The 25,667-nt window shown below is 40.0% G+C and overlaps 2 protein-coding genes across 2 annotated transcripts in view; one reads left to right on the top strand and one right to left on the bottom strand.

Annotated features, from left to right (window-relative positions):
- Window positions 1-414: 414 nt before the first annotated feature.
- On the top strand, window positions 415-16,969 carry senp1 (SUMO specific peptidase 1; the record flags this gene model as incomplete). The annotated part of the gene is made up of 18 exons (XM_080015916.1): window positions 415-542; window positions 3,375-3,430; window positions 3,868-4,055; window positions 4,619-4,697; window positions 5,264-5,459; window positions 7,628-7,778; window positions 8,515-8,630; window positions 8,950-9,221; window positions 10,041-10,104; window positions 10,314-10,352; window positions 10,449-10,533; window positions 10,803-10,943; window positions 11,642-11,773; window positions 13,015-13,218; window positions 13,315-13,394; window positions 13,894-13,978; window positions 14,078-14,173; window positions 16,207-16,969. The coding sequence occupies 18 exons, from the start codon at window positions 415-417 to the stop codon at window positions 16,267-16,269; spliced, it is 2,175 nt and encodes a 724-aa protein (XP_079872042.1). The 3' UTR covers window positions 16,270-16,969.
- Window positions 16,970-17,177: 208 nt separating this feature from the next.
- LOC307241774 (RNA-binding motif, single-stranded-interacting protein 2-like) overlaps window positions 17,178-25,667 on the bottom strand; it is a gene marked incomplete at its 5' end in the record, with an annotated part of 24,127 nt that continues 15,637 nt past the window's right edge. The window contains 10 exons of the mRNA XM_080015998.1: window positions 17,178-20,365; window positions 21,030-21,120; window positions 21,242-21,322; window positions 21,850-21,960; window positions 22,106-22,156; window positions 22,251-22,344; window positions 22,468-22,511; window positions 23,337-23,446; window positions 23,572-23,651; window positions 24,276-24,433. Of these exons, the coding sequence (XP_079872124.1) occupies window positions 21,043-21,120; window positions 21,242-21,322; window positions 21,850-21,960; window positions 22,106-22,156; window positions 22,251-22,344; window positions 22,468-22,511; window positions 23,337-23,446; window positions 23,572-23,651; window positions 24,276-24,433 (807 nt within the window). The 3' untranslated portion in view covers window positions 17,178-20,365; window positions 21,030-21,042. The remainder of the gene's footprint in view (window positions 20,366-21,029; window positions 21,121-21,241; window positions 21,323-21,849; window positions 21,961-22,105; window positions 22,157-22,250; window positions 22,345-22,467; window positions 22,512-23,336; window positions 23,447-23,571; window positions 23,652-24,275; window positions 24,434-25,667) is intronic.

The raw sequence follows: 25,667 nt of genomic DNA, 5'->3' as shown, positions 1-25,667 counted from the left end.
AGCGGGAGAGCGTATGCTTTAGCGAGTTTAAATACCCCTTAAAGTCACCTTTCCACCGTCTATTCAGACACCGGGGCGAATCGAAATGATAAATGTTTTTCTACGGCGGTAGTTGCGACCGGTCCGGCGCCACTTTGATATTCCAGCAGCGGCTGAATTTATCCCGCTCCGCACCGCTAAGCTAGCGGGGCTGTTAGCCTAGCGCGCTAGCTGAATAACGCTAACTTTCTGCCCGTTTCATGGGCGACAAACACGCGTTCTGCTCGGATTGGGAGCCAGTGAAGCAGCCGCAGTTAACCCGGGTCAGGCGGATGACTGGCTGTAGTGACAGGCTGGTCTGGAAAAGCGACAGAAGCCGCTTATCTTTTAACTCGCGTTTGCCCCCCCCCTTCCCCCCGTTAACTTTTTCAAAGCATGTTAAATAAAATCTATGATTGGATAGGAACGGGCATCGCCAACCTGCGGGATGGAGATCCGGCGGAGAACCACTCTGATGGGGCTCAGGAAGACGTCCATGCACGGAGGAAAAGGACGGTCGAATGGTATGACCATCATCTAAATATTATTCAGACAACTATAATAAATAATGCGCAGAAGAGGAGGAGACTTCCAGCTTCATAAAAGTTCCGCCGTGTTTTTGACCCAGGTGATAACACTATCTAGTGCAGTGGTTCTCAGCGTGGGGTCCGGGGTTCCTTCAAGAGGTTCCAGGAGGTCCCCGGCAAAGTCATTAACTGTTCAGCTTCACCGTTATTTCATTTACAAGATGTTAGCACCGTTAGAGAATAATAACAATAACCTTTTAGTTGTATGCGTGCCTCAAAAGTTCTTTCCCTTAAGAGAAGGTAATCTAATGGCAAGGAGAAAAAAGCAAACAAGCAAAATGTGATTTGTAAAAATTGGTAAATATAATGCTCATTTTCAGTTTTGGGTTATCTATTTCGACCTTGAAGGATATCAATCATTTCATCCAATCATTCATGGGAATCTAGGTAGCGGATTTCCGCGATCGGGACGCCCATGGTCTGAGCTCCTCTCCCTTATCGAACCGAAAATAAAAAGAACCATGTTGCGTTTAAAAACAAATAGATCTAAAATAAAAACATAAATTGGCACGGTGCAGCGCCGTGTGGAGCAGGAGAAACCCTCCCCTCGAATTCTCTGAGTTGGGTTTACGTTTTGCCTCAAATGCGAAGCATTTACAAACGGCACTCCTGCTATTTTCTTTCAAAGCCGGTCGCGGAGGCTCTGCACTTGCCATCTTTAATGAGCTAAAACCAAAACAAATTAATGAAACTAGTGAAGACAGCGAGTGAGTGAAAGGAGGCTGGGCTATGTGGTCACCGCAGCGGTGTGTATGTGTGACCCGCTGTGGGAGAGGAGCTAGAGCGAGGAAGCACACTGGAACCGGCATAACGACAGTGCGGGAAATGAGTATTGATACCATTTTGAATATTCAGAATCGATAGGTATAGAAAAATAGATTTTTTTTTTGCAACACTAGTCTGCAGAGGTTTTTTGTTTATCGGCTTTGTGAGCGGCAGGCATGGGCCGAAATCCGAATATGTGAAAATGCGCAAATATCGGCCCAATTAATCGGTCAACCACTACTTATTACGCTTGAATTCTTTGTCTTGAACTACTCCCAAGAAATTGTCAAATAATTCTCAATATACAGGTTATATAATGCTTGCTTCTGTTGGGATGCCCAAACTTTCTATGAGTCACAGTTTCCGTTATCCGTTAATTGCCGGTTTTTGACCTGGAAAATCTGTTGGAAGTCCCTGGTCCTCCAGTAATAATGTCCGGTGAAAATAACTCCCTCGAAGCACAATTTGAATTAGTGCTGGCCGGTCGAACAATAACAATAACAATCGCCATATTTTTTCTCAATGTCAAAATGAAATTGACTCGATCATTTAGATAAAAAATTCCACAGATCTGTTCATTTCCGCGTTCAGCAAGTCGCAACGGAAAGCCAACCAGTGTGGACGATCTAAAGCTGAGCTTTCCCCTCTACCAATCACATTCATCGATATAGAAATAAGCCTCACCCGCAGGTTGGCTTGTAAACACACACACACACACACACACACACACACACACACACACACACACACACACACATCGGAGACAGAGCGGCAGCGTCCAAAACTCAAAGGAGAAGCAGAAAGATGATGTATCTTTGACAACAGGGCCACATATATCTATAGTTTGCCGTTTTTTGGATATTTAAGTTCCGTCCCAAAGCAGACTGTAAATATTCATTGTGTAAAAGATGTGGACAGGACGGCCAATGAAGACGGACAACACCACAAACTTTATTATTTATTTAGACCTACTTGCCATATTTGTTTTGTTTTGGATTTGATAAAAATTTTATTGAAGTAAAATTGTTAATTAAGGCACCCGGGTGCACTTGTTACTTATTGTTACTTATTGTTCAGGAACAGAAATTATTTGATTTTAAGTCTAATATTTATTCATCTGTTTTTAAAATTGCTTAACTGCTGGGACTTATTTTATTTTGAGTATTCAAAAAAATAGATAATGAATCTACATTCTTTACATAGCCTGCCTATCAATTGTTTTTAAGCTCAATAAACTCAAATAATATTTGACCAGAATCGCTCCTATTTGTCCGGGACATGGTACAGGTACTCCTCACTTAACGACCTACATGTTTAACAACCGTTCAGACTTATGACCAGCTCTCTGACCAGTCATACAATACTGCGGCGTGCGCGTGGCGTCTCAGCGTCAAGCATCTCATCGTGCATCACCGTTCTGAGTCTCGTTCCCGCAGTCTGACAGTATTCACTACACTAGCGTTCGCAATGGCCACGTCCTCTTACTGTTAAATAATGCTGGTCCTTGCCTATCGACCAATTCACTTAACGACCTGGTCCTAAGAACGGAGCTCGATCTTTAAGTGAGGAGTACCTGTATATTGATGTTTGGACTAAATCATATCTGACAATAAAAAGATATTCACAAACTGGGGTCCCAAAGACAAAATTATTATCAAATGGGGTTTGTGGCAAATCGTATGAAATTGAGGGTCTTTGTGGAAAAGGGTCCACATCAAAAGAATCACTGCATTAGATGGACCTCTGTGTTGTGCCTGTAAGCAAAATCTTCCGTGACTCAAAATCATGGAATGGAATTTTACTTTCTCAACCTGGAGCTTTCACCTAGTCCACCTATATCATACGTGTTGAGGTTATTTAACTGTTAAAACTGCCCATCTGCCAGTATCTGACATTAACAGGAAGGTGGTGCTGCATGGTGTTGATAACAGACACAGCTCATCCGAGTCTGTGTTCCAAATTCTCTCACTTTACAACACTGTTGTTATTTGTTTATTTCTCAAGTTTGGAAGAAGACAATGTCAACCAAGATGGTCTAGCAATCAAGAAGTCCCGAATGGGTAATTATGAAGATACTCTCTTTCCAACACATACATTGTCATAACCAGCTTCAGAATCAGAAGCTGTTTGTTCCACCAAGAACATTTACATATGCAAGGAATTTGTCATGGCGATGATTGTGCCTTGTTTTACAGAGAATAAAATAAAAAAGAGCTTAATGTTCGGAAAAAGTAAAAATTAAAATAACCAAATATACAAAAATAGCCAAAAAATAGAGAACAGAAATAGCCAAATAATAAAAAATATACATTGATAAGTGTAATTTTATGCACAGGATAAATTATTGGTATGGAGTTTATAAGCTAGAAATTATTTGTATGTACTTACTAAATTATTACTACAGCTTTAAAAAAAACGCTTTAAACTAAAAACGAAATGTTTTTACAATATTCTGACCCTTTAAACTAAAAGTCTATCCGTCTGATCTGTTACCTAGACAACCTCCTGGACTCGGTCAAGGTGGCTACCGAGGGGGTGAAGAGTCACGGCTCCACTGTGGCTTCGTGGGTGAGGACAAACGTGAGTCCCACCCTGAGGAATATGCTGCCCGCCTCCCCCGTTCATCCCCCAGCCGGCCCCCAGCCCCAGCCCTCCACATCTGCAGGAGCCTGGCCAGGGAGAACGGTACGACCTGGCCTGGTTACCATCGTTCAACTGGAGATTTACACCAACATGTTTAACTTCTAATTTATCAGGGCTCTCACCAGGTCCTTGAGATTCTTGACGTGCTTGAATTTCATCCTCAGAAATGTAGGCACTGGAATGCCTTGAAAATAGCCCCTTTTGTGCTGAAGTGCAGGAAAAGTCATTGGAAAAAAAATCTGCGATCATTAAGAAACTGTGACACCCCCCCGGTTTTGTTTTTCAAATTGTAATGTGATAAATGAAATTCCAGAACTGTTTATACGACATGATGCCAGGGAAATGTACATTTAATCGAGTATGGTTGCAAATAGACACTTATAATAGATGACAGTGAGATGAATAATATATATAATAGATATAAACATATAAACAGCAGACAAAGTTTAATATGACATATTTTAATTAATAAAGGTCACATTAAAAATGTATTATATTTGTTTAGCGTTTAATCCTTGAAAACGACTTGAAAGTAATTTCATTTCAATTAGGGTTTTTCGTATGTATATGTACGTGACAAATAATCTCTTGAACTTGGTTTGTAGGTTCTGGAAAGAAACTCTCCTTCTTTGGATAAGATGTTTGCTGCTCCCTCAACAACTCTGCAGTGGAAATCTAAATCAGGTCAGATTATGATTTGATTTGAAAATTCTCAGCTATTAGACCATGATAATGTTTTTGACCTTTTAATATTGGTTCCAAACAGTTACTGCATTATTGTATTTTATTTTATTTTTTGCATTTCGAATCATGGCAAATTGTGGTCCAGTGTTGGTCCAACTCACCTTTTGATTGCCCCCAGTAAAGGCGTAGAGTTGAGGATTTGAAAATAGTATGTTAATGAATATAAGAAGAAATATTTGGTTATATTTTATTACTTGATAATGGAAAAAAAATAAACATGCAGAAGACGTATTCATTATTTACAGTGTGGTTATCATAAAATTGGTCTTGATTACATGTGAATAAAACTTGTGGCTTAGTTTTCTCTGGAATTGCGCTCTGGAAATACTGAGTAAAGGTCACACAACAAACATTGCTACCTAGATTAAAAAATCTTTACCTGACATTAACTTTTACCTGAGTATAATATTTTATTTTTTATTAAATCCCTTTTGTTTAATGTAAAGCATAATTCAAAGCTTATCAATGAAATGTGTTCTACATATAAATGTTTCTTGTCTTGACAGTGGAGTCTTTTCGGAGTGAGAAGTCCATGAGGGGGTCTAAAGTCTGCCGACGGCAAGTGTGTGTGAACATGGCTCACCGCGAAGCGCCCAAAACCAACGGGCACTCAGTCACCGGGCCACCCGCCAGCATTCCAAAGGTTTACCCTCCGCCACGGTTAGGGAGACCCCTCCACCTGCGAGCGCACAGCACGTCAAGGTACGCTGGGGAACTAGGAATCACAATCACAATCCATTTATTCCGGCCAGGTACATTTACATATACTAGGATTTAGAAATGCGCCAATCCACTGTTTTTCATTTCCGATCCGATCGAGATACATATATGCCAATAACAATACTAGGAGTGTCCGATTCGATTCCCCCCACTGATGGCTTTGCCATTGTTACACTATAGAGTCTTGATTTGTAAAGAAAACCAGTGTATCAATAAATAACCTTGAGTCCAGTCACATTCAATCATTATAAATAATGCTATTTTTTGTCGTTCAATAAATATAAAGAAAATATTTCATACAATTTCATAGATAAAAGAGCCGGCTCACTGAAAAGAGACAAACTTTTCAAACACGTCAAGTGCGCCTCTTCCCCTCCGCCCACCCACGTCAGTGTCTGCTCTGTATGTTCTTCTCGAATCCGACTTTTTTTCTCATTTTACTTATATCACAGCATCATGTTCTGTTTAACATTATTATCTTATCTTTGATATCACAATCCAAATCATATCCATAACGTTAACTACTCTTCTGGAGCGCGTACCTCTCACAAGCTGCCGCTACTCTGTTCTGCCCTATCAAGTGGACTTGTTGTAATATATATCATAGCTCATTGAATCGGAGCGCACTTTTTCTTTAAATGATTAGAACGCCCAACTTGTGGAATCCGACGCCGATTTTCATGCTCAAAACTTTCGCAAACTCCTCCTCGGCGATTTATCAGATCGACACCAAACTCAGGCCAGGGAGAATTCCTGGCTCTTTCAGTGTGGCGATGCAGGAGTAGAACTACAACTCCTAGTAGCTCTATGGCAGCGCATGTTATGTACATCGGAATCATGACCTCTTATTTTGAGGACCAGCGCAGCTGAATGGCTGCTTCAATCAGTGACGGTTTGCCCAACTCCAACCGCCAGTTCCTATTCGCACAATGCGCTTTACAGGTTGATTATTTGCTGAGTTGAATTCTCGAGGAGCCAGACCCAGCGATTGCGTTTCCGTTTCCGTGTTGTTTCTCAGCTCAATTAACACATAATAATATCATCTGGGAGAGATTCTGGTCAAATATTATTTGACAGAAATCTCTCCCATTCGTCCGGGAAATTGAAATCTTCCAGGACACGTTGACCGGCACCAATTTTTTATAACGGAAACTCTGGGCAGACCATTAAACTAGCAATATAAAATGGCGCGTTCATGGTCAAGCGCAGGCTATGGAATGGAATTTGGATCAGCATGTGGATCGGCGATGTCAGTCCAATCTCCGATGAGTAAATTACATCAGTATCAGCACTCAATACTGATATTGGGTTGATCGGTCCCATCTCTATTAGGACTTAAAAAAAACAAGTTTTAACTGTCCAAAAAATTAAGAATAATAATAATAAAATATAATAAGTGGAGTAAAAATGAAATAAAAATGGTCAAATATATACAAATAGCCAAATAATAAAAAAATAAATACAAAAGTGCATTTTCACATACCAGGAATATGTTGTGGTAAAAAAATGGTGAAAACAAGAATAGCCAAATGTACAAAAATAGACTAATTTCCAAAGAAAATAACAGAACATTTTTAAATAAGATAAAAATGGGCACACAAATATACAGAATATACAAAAATTAAAAAGTGATTCCATGCACAAGGCTAAGTGGCAGTGTGGTTACTAGTGTTATGGGTATAAATAAAATATAAATATAAATTCAAATATAAATGTAGGTATGTAGGTTACTCTGTTATTACTAAATTATTGCAATGTTTACTGTGTTGTTACAGTACAGTATTGTTTCTTTATATAATTCTGGTTTATTGTCTATTGTTATGCTTATTTTTATAGGTCTATTTTTTGTTTTGTTTTTTGTCTCATGTTTACTTTCATTGTTTATTGTACATGTTTATATTTATCCTACAGTTCGTTATTTAAAATTGTTCTATTTTTATTTTCAGCACTTTGTTTTTATGCCTATTTTTGTTGTAATGTGTTATTACAGTATAATTAAAGTATTTATAGTCTGTTGGGTTGTTGTTCAGCTCTTTCCTCGGAGAAAACGTTTTGTTTTTTTATCATAATGGAAACACTTTTGTGTTCGGTAGTTTGAGTTTTGTCATTAGATCCTCCCAAATTAACATGTTTCGTATGTATCTCCGCAGGCTGTTAGACACCTCGGGGCTCGGCCCTACAAGCAGCTCCTACACCAGCATGTACGAGAAGACCTTCCCCATCAAGGTGGTCCAAAGCCCGACGTGTAGTCCCTCGTCGGGACGTCTGCCCAGGGCCAGGGTGCACTGCACTGCACAGGAGGTCAGGAAATAGGAATTATAGGAACATGGTGGAAGTGAATGAGAGATAGAGGAAAGAAAGTCAGTAGGAATACATGTGCATGAATGAGAGGGAGGACAGCGGAATGGTGAGAATGCAAGGAGTGGATGAGTTGAAATTCTTGGGGACAACTGTCCAAAGTAACGAGAGTGGGGAAGAGAGGTGAAGAAGAGAGTGCCGGCAGGGTGGTGTGGGTGGAGAAGAGTGTCAGGAATTATTTGCGACAGAAGGGTACCAGAAAGAGTGAAAGGGAAGATTTAGAGGGGGTAGTGCAACCAGCTATGTTGTATGGTCCGGGGGCAGTGGCACTGACCAAAAGAGAGGAGGCGAAGCTGGAGATTTTCGTTGCGAGTGACGAGGATGGACGAATTTAGGAATGAGTAATATTAGAGGGACAGTTCAGGTTAGACGTTTTGGAGACAAAGCGAGTGAGCCGAGATTGAAGTGGTTTGGACAGGTACTGAGGAGAGATGCTGGGTATATCGGAAGAAGACGGAGCTGCCAGGCAGGTGGAAAAGAGGAATGCCAAAGAAGAGGTTTATAGATTGGTTGAGGGAGGACATGCAGGTGGTTGGCGCGACAGAAGAAGATGCAGAGGTCAGAAAGAGATCTTATGGGACCCCTAATGGGAGCAGCTGGATGAGGAACAGCAACATGGTTAAAGTCAAATTGTTTTCGCTGTGTTCACTGGCTTTTCCGTCTCTCTGTGTCTCATCAGTCCATCCGAGAGGAGGAGAAGGAGGTCTACAGGCAGCTGCTGACCATGGTCTCTGGTGGCCATTCGTCTTGTTTCAATGGCAGCTCAGTTGCCATGGTGCGCTCACACAGGGATTTGTAAGTTTTCCTACCTTTTTTAATTATTGAAAACTTTTGTATCCTCAGAATTGAGCTTGAAAGTCTGTTCTGTGCTTCCACTTTTAAATTTTTTTTGATTGGTGTCCACCGCTTAATTTTTCTATACCTCCTAGTAAATGTAAAGGTTTCTTTTTCATTGCCAAAATGTTATGGTACTTTTTTTGTGGGTTAATTTTTAGGTTTATGTTATCGTTTATTGTATATTGTCAAAGTTGTATTGTTATTGGTTATTTGTAGTTATTGTTTATCTGTCTGTCCGTCTATCTATCGCTCTATTTCTCTATTATACTCTCCTCAGCACCAGCTTCTTGAGCAGCAGTCGTCGGCTGCTGCACTTATCCTCCCCTGTGGGGGCAGAAGGCGCCTCAGAGGGCCCCAGCGAAGCCTCCAGCCCCCAGGGTTTGTCCAGCCAGGACTCCAGCACCGTCCCCAGCCCCCTGGAGGCCTCCAACAGGCCAGGACACCAGCCATGGTCCCCAGACCTCAGCCCCAGCAGAGCGACCAGTCCCATGTCATCCACGTACCCAGGGGCCCTGCAGGACACCTCCTCTCAGGACACACAGTCATCAGGTAGGATTCTCACAGTGATATATCTATGTTAAATGGTAGTTTTAAACTCTGGGCGTGGAAGTTGATGGATGGATGCATGGATGAATTGTAGAGCTGAATGATTAATCTAATTCAAACCAATATCGCAATTTAACAAAAGGCAATTTTCCAATCGCCAAGCCTGCGATTATCTTAAAAAAATAAATAGGTCTGTCCAGAGCCCGCTTTTCCTATAGGCGAGATAGGTGGCTGCTTAGCTTGGCATTCTGGTGGGGCAGGTGGGTTTTTTTGTTTTTTTGGTTTTTTTTTATGAGCATAAAGCTGTCCCTGAGCACACGTAGCGGTGCTTCGTGTATGTGGACATATACGCGCAACATTTTTTGTAAAAAATAATAAATTTCTGCAGAAACACTGCATATTTTTCGAATGTTCATTTTCAGATTCCAACAATCATAACGCTTTAAGTTAAATCAGTGAGTCAATATTCTGCTGTGATTGAAGGTTTTTCTTTTTTTGATTCAATAGTAAAATAAAAATGTTATTCACATCAATTCATCTAGTTTCATCATAACATGTAGGCGTGGCCGACAGGACAGTTTATATGTTGACCGTATACAGTGTTGTGTTGGTCATACTATACAATGATGTCTTGCTTGCTTGATGTATTGTATTGCGTGTGGTGAATAATACAGAACATAAGGCAAAAACTTCCATACTAAATCGCAACCGCATTATTGGTCTAAAAGAAATTGTAATTTGATAACTCACCCAAATCGGTCAGCCCTAATGCATTGCCATGATCATGATCTTGATTTTTGATCTTGTCGTCTTCTCTCGCAGCTCATGATGGGGACTCGGTTATTATTGTAAAAGAACAAAAGGGTAAAAAGCCACATACTTCAAGGTTTGTATTTTGTTAGTTAAAGTCACATTTAAGCTTAGATAAGATTACGCTTACAGAGTAAAATCAGATGTGAATGAGATAAGCTATTTCCAACTTTTATACAACATTGATCCAACTAATTTTGTTATTCATACTGGGGTTTTTTTTTTTTTTTAGTGCTTAAGCTTTTCTCTTCTCTTAAAAAAAAAAGTCCTATTTTTTCTCTGCAGTCTGCCATGCTTCCAAGCTGAGTTATGGATCAAAGAACTGTGAGTAAATGTTTTGCAGTTGACCTTGTTAGCTCCTGATAAACTGGAAAAAAAACAGCTACGTATATAATATTATGGTATGTTTTCGTACGGTAGGACTAGCATGTACGACTCTCGGGCGCGAGAGCGACGGCGACGGATCGAAGAGCAGGAAGCCCTGGCTGCTCAGCTCCTGAGACAGGTCAGTTTGTGTATAGTTATATAGAAACAAATAACTTATAAAAAATGTTTTATTTAAGTGAAGAGCTAAAATGAATTAAGAGTGTATAGAAAAGGAGGAAGCAAAAATAAGTTTTCAGTTCTTTCTTCCTTTTTAACCTATTTGGTTATTGGTTATTTTTTGTGTTTCTTATCTGTTGTTTCTCACAATTGGGTTTTAACACACTAGCTGCTCTCAAGTCTCCTGTCGGTCCACCTAACCCGCCTGTTATTATTATGGTCCGTATTTAGCGGCTGTCTGAGGTGGGCCACCTCAGGCCGGATGTGGAGGTCCACGTGCGGGTTCCTCTGGAGAAGGAGGTTCCTCTCACGCCCATCGTGGAGGAGGCCAAGCTGCTGGACTATAAACCAGAATTCCCTGACATCACAAGGGTATTTTAATATTTATTTTTGGTTTTAATTGGTTGAATTCTTTCTCGGGCTGTCACCATCATGACATTTTAGTTGACGTTTAATTGACATGTAAGTAATTGGAATTAATGATTGAGTTGTAATTCTTTGTCAGTACCATAGCATAAGCCTGTAATGGTGTAATAATACGTATGAAGAATAGCCATTTCTTGACATTATATTAAAATATATACATTTGGGTAGACGGCTAATCTTTCCTCAATCAAACTCACTTCATTCACATTTTATTTGTTGCGACCTTTCTTGAATATTTATGTGAGACGAGACACGGATGACAATGATAATAGAAAATAAGAACATGTGCACATGTCTAATCCTCGACAACTGTTTGTTCTGTGTTAACGTTCAGTATGTGTGTTATGGTGTATTTACAAACGTATAAACTCGAAAAGATTTTGGTATGGAAAAAAAATATTCTGCTGACATTTGGATGGAAACATAATTATGGATAATGATCGCAAAAATGTTCAACGTCAATAAATGGTTCTTCTTGATACGATGACGGTTTATTATTAGATTATCGTAGGCTTATCCTATTATGGCGGCAATTTAATTGGTAATGGCATTTATATGTCTGTGTTGAATTCCTTAATTCTGTGTCCACTACTAATGTGAAAGTAGGCATTCTTTATACTGTATATATATTTTTGTCTCTGTAGGAGATGGAGAGTGAAGTGGTCCGGGCGCTGGGGGGGGGAAGTATCGACGAGGTTCTGAGCGAAGGCTTCGGCCTCAGCCTGAACCGTAAGGACCTGCAGACGCTGGACAAACTCAACTGGCTCAACGACGAGGTGAGACAGGATCCAAGCCAGGTTTTATTTAATTTAATTTAATTTTATTTATTTATTTGTTTTTTAACTACTACCAATGAAGACATATGTAATCACTTTCTATGAAAAGATGCATATCCCAATTTTTTTAATATTTTTATTTTTTAAACAAAGAATCATGGGCTCAAAGTTACAGAAAATAAATTAAATATTGTACCTTTAGTTGGGTTCCAGTAATTGGTCTATAAAATAAACTTTTAATTCAATTTGCAAAAATAATCAGTGCTGTATGAACTTGATCTATGGCTACTTCTTTTTGAAGAAGTTTAAGCGCTCTGCTGGTTTTGGACAATTTAATGCCGTAAAGTCATGGCAATTTAGCAAAATTGCAAACTCTCATAAATGTTGCTGAGATTTGGTTGAATTTGCAAAAATGATTGCAATCACGATTTCCTGGAGGGGCTGTTTTGGAGGCATGGAGTATTAGATCTGCAACAGGACAAGACGACACTGCAGTTTGAACTGATCATCTGCTGTCTTTCTGTTTGTCTTCTTTCAGGTCTAGTTTCTTATAGGATAGTTAGTAAGTTTACCAGTTAGCATAGTATACTCTGTGTAAAGTGTACTTCACGCCCAATCAATAATCGCATCCAACTGTCGAATCCTCCCCCTAGTGGCCATCAGATGAAATGAGTCTGCGTCTCGCATCACAAAATGTCAGGTGAAATGTGAGAGGTTGTTTTTAACACAACAGCGAGCGGTCGGATCAGCTGGACATTTATCATGTTACATGAATGAGAATTTAAAACTTCCTTCACAAAGCGTTTGCAAAGTGCGGGGGAAAAAAAAATAAAAATACACACAATTCACTTATATAAAAACAGATTTGTGGTCACTGAATATAGTGACATCCATGATTAGCGTTAATAACGTCATTTTTTATTTTTTTTTATACGTGACTTAACTAGTTTTAAACCCAAATCCAATCAAAAGCTTCCTGTCATACCGTCCGCTCGAAAACTTGCGCATGAGAATTTTGAGCTCATCCCGGAGTCTCGACCACACACGTGTGGAATCCGACTCTCCAAAGAATGGACTTCCTGTTTGTTGTTGTCGTTAGTGGGATTAGGCGTGAAGCGGCCTTTACCTTTGTTGATACGTTTGCACTTAGGTTATTGTTATTTCTTCTTCCTTCTTGCTGTTTTGTGCCGCTCCAACACCTGTATTTCCCCTCAGGGACTAATAGTCTTCTCTCATGTCAGGTGATCAACTTCTACATGAACCTGCTGGTGCAGCGCAGCAAGGAGCCCTCGATGCCGTCCGTCTACACCTTCAACACCTTCTTCTACCCCAGACTTCACAACAACGGTTACTCCGCTGTGCGCCGCTGGACCAAAAAGATGGACATCTTCGCTGTGGACATTCTGCTGGTGCCGGTCCACATGAAGGTGCACTGGTGCCTCTCCGTGAGTCCATACAGAACAAATTCAAAAATAAAGAGGCAGCGGACAGTCGGGGGGCTTTGGCGTCACATTTCCTCTGTGTGACGTGTTTTTACTCAGGTGGTGGATTTCCGCAAGAAGGCCGTCACGTACTTCGACTCCATGGGAGGAAACAACGATGAGGCGTGCCGAGTGTTGTTGTGAGTTCAGTGTTCAATCGATGTGGCTTTGGAAAGATTTGGAAAGATGTTATAACCGTGTCTGATTAACGTGGGAATCCATCAGATCGACTGCGTTGGGTGGATTCCATTGCATGTCACAGTATTGTTTGTTTTTTTTCCTAAAATGTTTGTTTTTTCTAAAATGGTAGTGAGTTTTTTTTCTGATGTTCCTTTTAGTGAATGTTCATCATATCAACAGTTTGCTGACCACAACTAGCTAAACCTACGTTGCTTGATCAAATTCACCTTGGCTGCCTTTCACTTCTACTTTTCTGAAATTCCTTTTGTCGCAACATTTTTCATATTGCCTTACAATTCCTCTTGAATCAGAATAGAAACATGGCTAAACCACTCAATGTAAAGTTGTTTATTTATTTTATTTTTTTATGGATTACCACTTTAATTGATCATAGAATTACTTTTCACAGGAACATTTAATCAAAATAATAATATATTTAAACTAAATGTGTGTCCACAGACGATATCTGCAGCAGGAAAGTAAGGATAAGAAGCACAAAGAACTGGATACCTCAGGCTGGACTCTGCACAGCAAAAAACGCAATGTGAGTTACCTCCCGTGTGTCATACTATATTACGAGTGGAGGCCGTTAAATGTTTTTGAGTTTCATTGACATTCATTTTTATTTGTTTTATTTCTCCAGGAAATCCCACAGCAGATGAACGGCAGCGACTGTGGGATGTTCACGTGCAAATACGCAGAGTACATCACCAAAGACAAGCCCATAACGTTCACACAGGTATGAGAATCGATTGAAAAAGCCTCTCAAACCCTCTCCCGCCCCCTCTCCGCTGGTTTTTGGAGAAAGAAAATGCTGGGAAAGTGGGCATCAAACTAGTTCTGGTTATTGTGGTATTACCTGCACCCATAGAAATACTACTGGCTACTAAGATGAGTAAGGTAATCCTTGTAGAGAAATCCAGGTGTTAAGCAGCAAAAATAGATTTATTTATATCGCACCTTTCATATACAACATTTAACTCAAAGTGCTTTACATTAATGGAAGGCCATCAATTAGCACATTTTAGAAAAGCATCAACTCACAGCTCTGATCAGAGCCATCTTTTCTCCAATCAAAGCAGTATTATTCTAGATGTGTTTTATTTACTCCGTTTCCTGCTGCTGTGGAGCAAATCACAGACCGCTTTTGAGAAGATCCCTGCACGTTCTCACGGGCCAGTGGCAAATGACCGCCGGTTGGGAACCTATGCACTAGAGGGCATTCCAACTCTGCCGGTGATGGTTTCCAGACTGTGACCATTTAGTTGAATTTTGCGACTGTTTTGGAGACAGTGCGACTGAACTTTATAACGAGGAGCACCAACGCGACTTTGCAAATATGCAGACAGTTTTTTCTTTTTGTTTGTTTTTTTTCTAATCGTCATGTCAAACACAAGGAGTGTTTGGGTGGGAGTGGGTGGGGGTGGCTGTGTGTGTGTGTCGCTCTCTCTCTCGCAAACACACCGTCTGTGAATAGCATCTCCTTTCTGCGCACACTCTGAATCAAAACATGGTCATGCGCCGTTTGTTTATAGGGTTGGGTACCGAAACCCGATACCACTATGGCACCGGCTCCTATGCGGTCGGTATCTCCCGGACCGAATCGCAACGCCGATTTCGGTGCCATGCCCGAGCTCCGAAACTGCCGCACGCGCCTTCACTTAACATGATCGTTTGAAACGCGCCGCTTTCCTCTCGCTCATCAGTGTCACATTATGGTCGCTTAGCCAATCAGATAAAGGAGACAGGTCATAAAGGTTTTTACTACCGATAACGTCCGGTTTATAGAAACTGTCAGTTATTTGTTAGCATGTAACATGTGAAAAGTATATGAAAAGTAATGAAGGAAAAATGGGGTTCGTTCATAAATCAATACATTTTAAATCAATTCTTTGTAGAACATCTGTGGACGCATCCCAGTGTCCTCTGCTGTGTCAAAGGGGATTGTCAGTACAGAAGATTAGTCCATCAGAGCGTCCCTGCATGTGGACACAGTGGAGGACCCGATGAGAATAAGGCTTAAGGGAACTAGCTCTAGGAGTTTGGTGCCAAGGGGGCTGTGCAGATGTGGTTCATTCAGGGTTAGAGAGCTAGAGGGCCCAGCTACAAGGCTTGGCCTTCAGATGGGCCCCGCCCTGGTTGCTCTCAGGGGGATATGCTCTAAAGGGAGGGGGAGGGGAGGCATATAAGAGGGAGTTCCTCGTTGACTTGTTTTATTTGTGGTTGTTTATGACAGTCATTCACGGACCACATACCTTATGTTTACATTTGTTGATTTATTATTTGGTGTCTGTAAAAAAAAAAAAAAAAAAGCACTATTTAACCCAATGATTTTTTTTTTCAATACTTTTTTTGCACTACTTCTCTATGTGACTTTTCCCTTAAATTAAAACAGTACATTGCTATTTCTGTAATTTGTCTATTTATTAACAAATCATGTATAAGTAATACAGTTATGATGGAGAAAAAATATGAATGGGTTCTTGAAATTGACATGCGTTGGATGCGCTGCTCGTAAATTTTGCGCTGGTGCTCCTAAAAATTTCAGTAGGATGCACCATTACTACTGGTGGGGAAAAAAGTGAGTCTGCCCAGAGACAGACGTATGCCCACAACATTTTTATAAAACAATAATGAATTGCTGCTGAAACACTGCATTTATTTATTTAATTTTTAAATAAAATTTAATTGAATTGAATTTTTTAAGTGAGGTCATCTTTAAATGTTCATCTAACTTAACACTTAACATGTCCCAACTCTGTGTCTTCTCAGAAACACATGCCCTACTTCAGGAAGAGGATGGTTTGGGAGATTCTCCACCGAAAGCTGCTGTGACTTTCAAACCGTGGACGGAGGAAGACCTCGGCTCAAGAAGTGTCCCTAAAATTTCATGTGTTTAAAGAGTCTTAAGAGTCCTTCTTTATTGGAAGGATACTGCCGACAGAGAGAGATATATTATTTTTGCGCCAACCAGATTACGTTGGAAGTTTTATTTAATATTGTTTAAATCGCAATATGTTAATACTCTGGCCCCTTATTCATATCATTTGTTACATTAGGTGAGTGAGTGTCTCAGGCTCTAGAGGTGTCAGAACATTGTATGCGTTTGGTAATGTCACTTTTTTTTTTTTTTCTTTAAGTACGAACATAAACGGTCACTAATTTTTCCTTCAAATTTTTTGTTGGGAAAAACCAGATAAACCTCCCAGAGTCAAGATCCCCAACATTATGCGATATCCTCATTCATTTTGAATCATTAATACATTTAAATGTTAATGTTCAACTTTCGAGTCTTTACTCTGCCCAAAATTTGGCGGTTTAATCATTCCCATTTGTTTCGCTCTCACCGTGTCTTAATATGAGATTTGATTTTGCTGAAGTTCAAAGTCTATTTTGTTTATTTGGGAGACAGAGGCTCTCGTGACAAACAGCCGCTTTTTGGTAAAGTCAGGATATTTTCCAACTTTGTACATAGTTCTCAGCAAACCAACAGCCTCTTGGAAAAGTGTATTTAATATACATTTTATACCTTTTTTTATGTTTTGTATCTAGAACGAACTCCTTTTTTTGAAATAAATTGCTTGTGTATTGTGGGTGGTTTTTCGTTTTTTTAATTCCTGCGCTGCCTTTTAAATAAATAAAGGATGGCACAGAAAAACAGAAACAATGCAGTCGCTACTGTATGGAAGTTAAAAATACAAAAGCATTGTGGGGAAAAGAAAAATATTTATTAAATTGACCAAGTTCTAAACCAAACCAAATTAGGGTCAACAGGCGTTTTTTTTTGTTGTTTTTTCTTTTGTACAAAGGGAACGAGAGTACAAGAGGACGAACACGTTGAACAAGAAGGTTTTTGGAGAACATGACGACCAATTTATAGAATGTACTTCATGAGATTGAGCAAATAAAAACAAAACCGGTGAAATCTTAAATTAGCAGCGAGATAGGTTATCAGATTACATCTTTCCATTTCACTCTTGAACTGCAACTTTCATCATATTTTGGTAAAAAAATAATCTGGAATGACAATGGGACAAAAAAGCAAAATAAAATGTTGTGTAGAACTTTATCCAGAATCATTTTCTCCAAACATATTTATTTATTTTAGCATTAACAGTACGTAAAAATAAAACCTCTGTTCCAGTCAGAGAAATCAAACGACTGAGAAGCTTCTCAGCTTATCAATGAAATCTAAGGCATTTCTGTGAAATTTTACTTCCTAATTCCTCATGAAATTTATGAAGGTCTCATAGTGAGGGGGGAAACAAAACTATCAGTATTACGACCGACAATGAGCTTTAGATTCATCATGAAAACAGGAACAAAAAGAGCAACAATAAAACATAATTTGTTCAAAACCAAACAAACGGATGGAAAGGAATGAACATTTCGGACCTCTTAAAAGAAAAAGATAAAAAAATAACAAATCTTTGGCGAGACAAAAAAAACAATGGGATGTTGGGTTCTTCCTTACAGCTCCATTATAATATTATAAGCCACAATTTCTCAAATTTAAAATAAAAAGAAAATCCCTTTTAATTGATCCATCCGTGTTACTCAGCGTGCTGAACAATGTGAAAATGGAAAAAAATGTGAAGTCGTTTTGAGTTTTGTGTTGAGGCAATCCATTGTTTGTCAGTGAATGGTATTATTGCATTAATAAGGATAATAAATTAATTGCATAGACTATAATAAGTGTTTTTATGAGCGTTGGACGGAAGCGTCAGGGTGTGGACACAGTACCAGCTGTGAGCAGCAACATCTACTCAGATACGTATTTATCAACCTTCTGACCTGGAATCAACAGAATCTACATTGTGCCGGCATCTTGAGGTAAGTTAAGGTTTTGACCGTATATTTTCTTAAATCCTATATATCTATATCTCCATCTGTAACGATGCATATGAACATAGTAGCGCATACAATCCATCCGTGATTGAAGCCTGATTCACACCGAAACCGAAAAACGACAGCAACGAACAGGAAGTCCATTGATTCCTATGGAGTGGAAAAGCTGCGGAGCTTTTCCAACTCGTGCGACAAGTTTGGGATCCGACACTAGTTATGTTAAGCTTAGTTATGGCAGTCAAGTTTTATTTATTGGAACTGGGCTTAAAACGAAGTAACTCAGTCACGCATATAAAATAATGATTAACAATTAACAATTATTAACATTAATGTTGGATGTCACCATATTCATTATTCATTTGAACTATCGTCCAATGAAAGGCGGGGGCGCGACTGCTGGATGCGATTACGGATTCGGTGTGAAGCGAGCTCGAGAGTTGTGGTGATAACGTGCCATCACTGTGGTGACACAGACGGAAAAAAATCCTGTAAATGTCAGCGATGAAAACTTTCTAAATCAAAGCCTTTTTAGACATTAATATTACAAAAATACAACAACAACCAAAAAGCGAGAGAGGTTTTCAAAGCAAGTCAGTATTTCACAAAGCAAATGCAATGTTGAAAAATGCTTTTCTACTTTTTTTTCCACTAATTTAAGCACACGGCACGCTAGAAAAACAAAAAATCAAAGCCTCTTTTTTTTTTTTTAAATAGGATCAATCTTAAAATGTATTAAAATTAAATGAAGAAATTCCACAAAATGTCTTTAAATTATATGAATGTGTAAAAAAAAAATCACAAAACACGACAAACATCCAACGTGTGGACGCAGCATAAAAGCAGAAGGTGTAACAACTCATTTCCATGCAAATGTAATAACATTTTACTTTAATGACAACACTTTTCTTTTCATTAATCTCCATAAAATGTTTGATTTCTCCTTTTTATATGAAACAAATGAACATACATAGCAACAGAATCACCGCTATGTATGTATCATTTTTAAATATTCAAATTTCATTTTAATTGTCATTAAAGTATTAAAGTAAAAACATCACACTGATGAAACAAACACAGATAAAAAAAAGAAAAGGTGTAAATATCACTCTTATGTACAGGCAGTTTTTTTCTGTGTGATGTGTGAGTGATCCCTGTGGAGAAACTTTGGATTTCACCCAAAATGTATTCCCAAATAAAACTCTGTAGAAGAATATTAAATGACCCCCTTCTCAGGATAGTTGTTCCTATTGACCATAATCTCTAAAACAATCACTTCGTTGTCATTCTTTTGATTGTCTGAAGCTTTGTCAAGATTTGTTAGAACTATAAATTATTTTGAGACCAAAAGGTGCCAAAAAAAAAAAAAGAAGTGAGTATTCAGGATAAAGATTGATCAACTTGCCAAAAACCCAAGTCTGCGTGTGTAGATGTATTTCTTTTTTTTTAACAATATAAAAAAAAAAAACCAATCAAACAGCGACACATAAAAAAAATAAAAATAAAAATAAAAACACTACAAAAACCAAAAAAAGTATGTACAAAAAGGCAGGATCAAAGGTTCGAAACAAAGACAAAAAAAGTGAAAATAAAATAAAAAAGAGTAAATAACAACAAAACAGCATATCTTACAAAAAAGTCAAAACACAACATGACTCTTAAAATCACACACGGTGCTTTTTATGTTCTGTGGATTTATTTATGGATTTCCCAGAGTAGTACTCCAAAAAATGAAGATGTACTGTATGACCAAAACAACTCTGTGTGTCTGATGTGTGTGCGTGTGTGTGCGTGCGTGTGTGTGTGTGTGTGTGTGCACGTGTGTGTGTGCACGTGTGTGTGCGTGTGTTTCTTTATCTCCTCCTTATCAAAATAGACGCTCCGTATTCCTCATTCCTCATTTCATATTTTCGCCCCGCTGCTCGCCGTCTTCTAGTCTAGTCTCGTATGTGGAGTAAAAGAGTTTGTCATAAAATATCCATTTGTCCTTTGTGTGTAAAAGTATGCGTTCCTCCCGAAATGTCCGCTGCGTTAAATCCAGAGTCGCCGGGGGAACCTCCCGACCACCACGGGGAGCCCTGACGGACTGGTGGAACAGGAAGGAGGAATAGTTAGAACTATTCTGGAAACGCTGGGAACATTTTGAAAATATACTTCAAATGATGCAATAACTGTGCAATATGTTGGAATATTGTAACAATACTGTAATAACATTGTACATTGGCACTATAATAACTTAGTAATAACATAGTAATCATTTATACTGTCTCATCCAGTGTGATCCCTGCCCTGTATTGTTGTATCCAAATTTATTATATAGAATATCCATCTACATCTACAACTGCCACAGCCTTTAACTTACTTTATCATATAGAAACAGAATCACAATTTTATTTTGTATATATGGCCATTTTTGCTTCTTATTTAGGTATTTTTTTGTGTTTTGGACTATTTTGGGGCATTTTTTGTTAATTTTGTTATTTGTGTAGTTCCCATTTTTTTTGCATATTTGGCTATTTTTGTATATTTGGCAATTTTTTTATATTTGGCCTATTTTGTATATTTGGCAATTTTTTCCAGACTGTTGAACTTTTTTTATGCTAATTGTCTGTAGAGAAACACACCGATCCTCACCAGGACGTTAGAATGTACTTCCAATAAACAGATTCTGAATCTTATTGTGGTTTCGAAGTTCACGGCTGTATCGAAGAATCGAACCTCCACAGGAACATCCGAACACCTCCACCCACCTATGTCACCTCTTCACTTGTTATGCTGGTAGGAGTAGGTTGTGTGTTCCGTGGGCGTCTCTATGGCAACTGGCTGTTGAACGGCACTTTCCTGGGCAAAAAACACTCCTCATTTTAATTCTTTCAAGCCAACACTTCTCATCCAGATACATGATATATTATGTCTAATTTCTGATTTCTGATGGTGTTTGGAAGGAGCCGCTTGGCTTCACCTCAACTGAGACGTTGGCTGGAGGCACTTGGGTGAACTGGGGGATGTAGGTCCCCTGCATAGACGTGTTCGCAGGCATGTACTGTAGGAAATAGAATAAAAAATACAGAATTAAAAGCGGATAAACAACAAAATAAATTATTTCTGAAACCGTAGGGATAGTGGGTATTTTTCTATATTCAATTTTAATTAGAATTGCAGACAAGACTAGTGCTGCACCCTAAAGCAGTGTATCTGACACCTTACACATTTATATATATATATATATACAGTATATATAATTTGAAAGCTTAGTGGTTCATACAAATACGCTGTTGTTAAAGAAATTATTACGATCAATCACAAGTTTGATTTTAGGCTCTCTTCCGAAATTGCAAAAATGTCAGTTTGCCCTCACAATCCATTGAGGGACATGGTTGTAGTGTGTAATCAGGGTATTTCTCTTATACGAGTCAATATGGCTCCAGTCAGACTAAAAATACTCACATGCAAACTCTGCGTTCTAAACAGTTTGCTTGTACTGGATTTCGGACTCAACAATGATCTACAGTCAAACTAAATGAGTGTAGGGGTGCAGGAAATGGACCGTGGAGTCTATGAGGGACTGACTGTGCCACTGCTGCCCATGGAGAGGTGGCTGAGCTGCTGGGCGAGCGGGCCCATCATTGAGGTTGGCTGGATGGACATGGTGTGGTCCATTCCTGGCGTCAACACCGCCCCCTGTGGACAAAACACAAATTTACAACAACAAGAAAAACACACGCGCACGCACACACACACACACACACACACCGAGTCCGAGATACAGATATCAGAATACTCAAATATCAGAAGATGATGAGGCTATGAAGTCTGAGGAACTCACCGTGGGCGGCATGAGGTATGACTGGTGGTGCATCCAGGACGGGTTGTGGACCTGCGACGGTTGGAAAGACATGAATTAACCTCAAGGGCCTCTACAAATGCCCGAGTTGCCCCGGGTTAAAATAGAGAGAGGAGACTCTCAACACCTGGTAGGTAGACACCGGAGAGTGCATGTAGGGGGAGAGGGAGGTCTGCGCGATCATCCTGTTGGGGGCGATGCTGTAGGGCGAGGAGTAGAACCTGCAGGGGTAAACGCACACGACGCTCGTTCACAAATGCAAGTCTTCCTCCCCCACAGGACCTGTGTGGTCTGTTTTGTCTGTTTTGTCATGGCAATCCGTCAGAGGAGGGGCACTGACTCACCCATTCTGTAACGCTGTGGTGGGGTCGTATGTGAGCGTCATCCCCCCCTGGGAAAATAATTGGACATGATTGATTGGACACACCGCATTGATTCTCAGAACATTCAAATTGTGTTGAATTGCATGACAATGAGCGGTTGGTTCTTCCGACACTGGGCATTAGAGTGTTTTTCGACCACTAGTGTGCTGTGAAAGTGTTTCAAATTTTTACTTAAAAAAAAGGAATGATGGAAACTAGCTCTTGTGTTGCAAGATCAATATTGCAATCCTGCACTAATTCATCCGTTTCACCAGCTCTATGTTTATCAGAACAAGTTTTCCCTCTGAAAGTGAGAATTATTCGAGAGCTATGAAAGGTTCAACTCTTTTTTTTTTAAGATTCGGCTCTAGACGAGTCACTCAGTAAAAAGGTTTGTTCAGTTTTCGGACTCTTGGTTCGCCTTGGTTGAGTTCCTGAACGATGAACCAGAGTCCCGAGCGAGGCTTCGGCTGCGACTTGTGAATGGAATTCCCGGAGGAATTATTTCATTGTGTTGAAACTATTTATTTTGGTGGAATGCAAAGGGAAAATCAGTCACATTCAATATGAATTACGCCAAATCCCTTGGACTTTAGTGGAGTCTCAGTGATTATTTTCAGTTTTACAGTCAGTTCCTCCTGACTCCTGAGTCATTCCAAACATTTTTTGGCTACGAATGACTTGTTCGCTAGTCTTACATCACACATTATATGATTATAATTATGATTATTAGTCAGAATCATTAGTTTACATGTTTCAGACGTTTAAAGTGCCGGGTATTTCATTGTAAAAAAAAAAAGGTTGGGAAACACTGCATTAGACTTAAAAAAAGGGATTAGAGTTCAACGCACCGTATCCCCGTCCCGTGCCCAGGGTCGGCCATTCTGCATATACTTCCCTTGGCTCTGCCGCTTCTTCTGGCCTCCGTCGGCAAATTTACACAGCAGGGGTTCCGTCGGCACTGGGGCAATGTGGGGAAAATGTGATCAACAGAAAACAAGTTTCCCCACATTGGTTGTGTGGAAAAATATAAGACAAACAACCTGTTGACTCAGACTATAACGGTTACAAAGGAATTTATGTTACCTGGTACTCCAGGCGGAGTCTTGATATATTTGCCGTTAAAATGTTGAATGATCGCCTCACACTTTTCTGTTGACTCCATCCTGTAATGGAAAGAGAACTCTTATATTTCAACAACAACAACAGAAGGTTTAATAATCCCCAGTATTAATAATTTTGTCTTTTTTTGTTTCATGTGTTATAACAATAATGGCCACCAGGGGGCTCAGATGCTCCCAGTCAGAGTTGTTTGGGAGCAGAAAACCTAATTTGTTCACCCCTTAATGCAAACTTAAAAAACATCAAATCCTATGTATATATATATACATTGATTATACGTATGTATTGATTTATCACACTTTAGTTACCACACGTTTTAACAGGATGCAGTTGGACTCACATGATATAGCCAAGCATAAATATTGAGCGACGGTTTAAATCTATCACCCAAATTTTGAGATGAATATATTTACCCTATTTTAACACATTTTGTTTTTTTGCTTTTTTCTTGTTACTATCCCATTGCCTTCCATTAATGTAAAGCACTTTGAGTTGCATATTATGTTATATTATATTATATTATAGTTGTGTATGAATGGGTGCTATAAAAATAAAGTTATGATTATTATTATTATTATAATTATTACTACTACTCCTCATTAGATGTTTTCCTTACATATACACTTACTTACACATGTATTGATATGAGGGGAATTACGTGTCTTTACCTGGCGAAGCCCACGCCTCGGCTGGCCCCGCTGGCGTCTCGCAGGATGCGCGTTGAGATGGCCTGGCTGAAGGGCTTCAGCATATTCTCCAGCTCCTGCTCGTCCATGGAAACCGGCAGGTTGGAGATGTACAGGTTGGTGGGGTCCTGCTCCTGTTGCTGGAGGGAGGAGATAAGGAGAGGATTTATAATGGTACATGAAGGAAAAACACGCCGGGAACCTCTTATTTTATTAAAGGAAGAATGTTTGGATGGGCGGAGGCTAAAGTGGGGCAGACATCTTTAAAAACAGTCTGAGACCAAAAGGTGGAAGGGTAGAATAGTGGAAAGGTGGAGGGGTGGAATTGTGGAAGGGTGGAATAGTGGAGGGGTGGAAGAGTGGAAGGGTGGAAGGGTAGAAGGGGGGAAGACTAGAATGGTAGGGGGGTAGAATGGTGGTAGGGTAGAATGTTGGAATGGTAGAATGGTAGAGGGGTAGAATAGTGGAAGGGTAGAAGGGTGGAAGGGTGGGAGACTAGAATGGTAGGGGGGTAGAATGGTGAAAGGGTAGAATGGTGGAAGGTCGGAATGGTGAAAGGGTAGAATGGTGGAAGGTCGGAATGGTGTAAGGGTAGAATGGTAGAGGGGTAGAATAGTGGAAGGGGAGAAGGGTAGAAGGGTGGAAGAGAGGAAGGGCAGAAAGGTAGAAGGGTGGAAGGGTAGAATGGTGGAAGGGTAGAAGGGTAGAAGGGTGGAAGAGTAGAAGAACAGAAGGGTGGAAGGGTGGAAGGGTGGAAGGGTGGAAGGGTGGAAGGGTGGAAGAGTAGAAGAACAGAAGGGTGGAAGGGTAGAAGAACAGAAGGGTGGAAGGGTGGAAGGGTGGAAGGGTGGAATCTGAATTGAAGGCTGTTTTCATTTTTTCGGCTCATGTAAGAAATTGAGTTGAAGTTGAGACACTTGGAAGTAAAGACAAGCTAGAGAGAGAGAACAATAAGGAGACAAGAGGAGATAGAGGCGATAAAGGTCTGGGCTGGGCTTTATCTGAACTCGTCTCACCCCCTCTCCCTCACTCCCTCTCTCTCGCTCCCTCTCTCTCTCTCTCTCTCTCTCTCTCTCTCTAACTCCCTTCTCTCCATCTGCCTTTTCATTTTTTCATCTCCCGTTTCTTGTATCTCCGACCTTTTATAAAGCGCCGGACAGAGAAGACAGGACCATTGTTTCGGTGTCGGGCCTCCTGCAGGGGCTGATGGGAGCGTGAGCCAGGTAATGTGATATTGCAGTCATTGCTCCATCCATCCATCCACCCACCCACCCCTCCATGCATCCATCCATCTGTGCATCCATCCATCCATCCATCCATCCATCCATCCACCCTCCCACCCACCCATGCATGCATCCATCCATGCATTCATCC

This window comes from Zeus faber (genome assembly GCF_960531495.2).
Source record: "Zeus faber genome assembly, chromosome: 15".
Classification (NCBI taxonomy): domain Eukaryota; kingdom Metazoa; phylum Chordata; class Actinopteri; order Zeiformes; family Zeidae; genus Zeus; species Zeus faber.
This window is presented reverse-complemented; position numbering and strand designations above follow the sequence as displayed.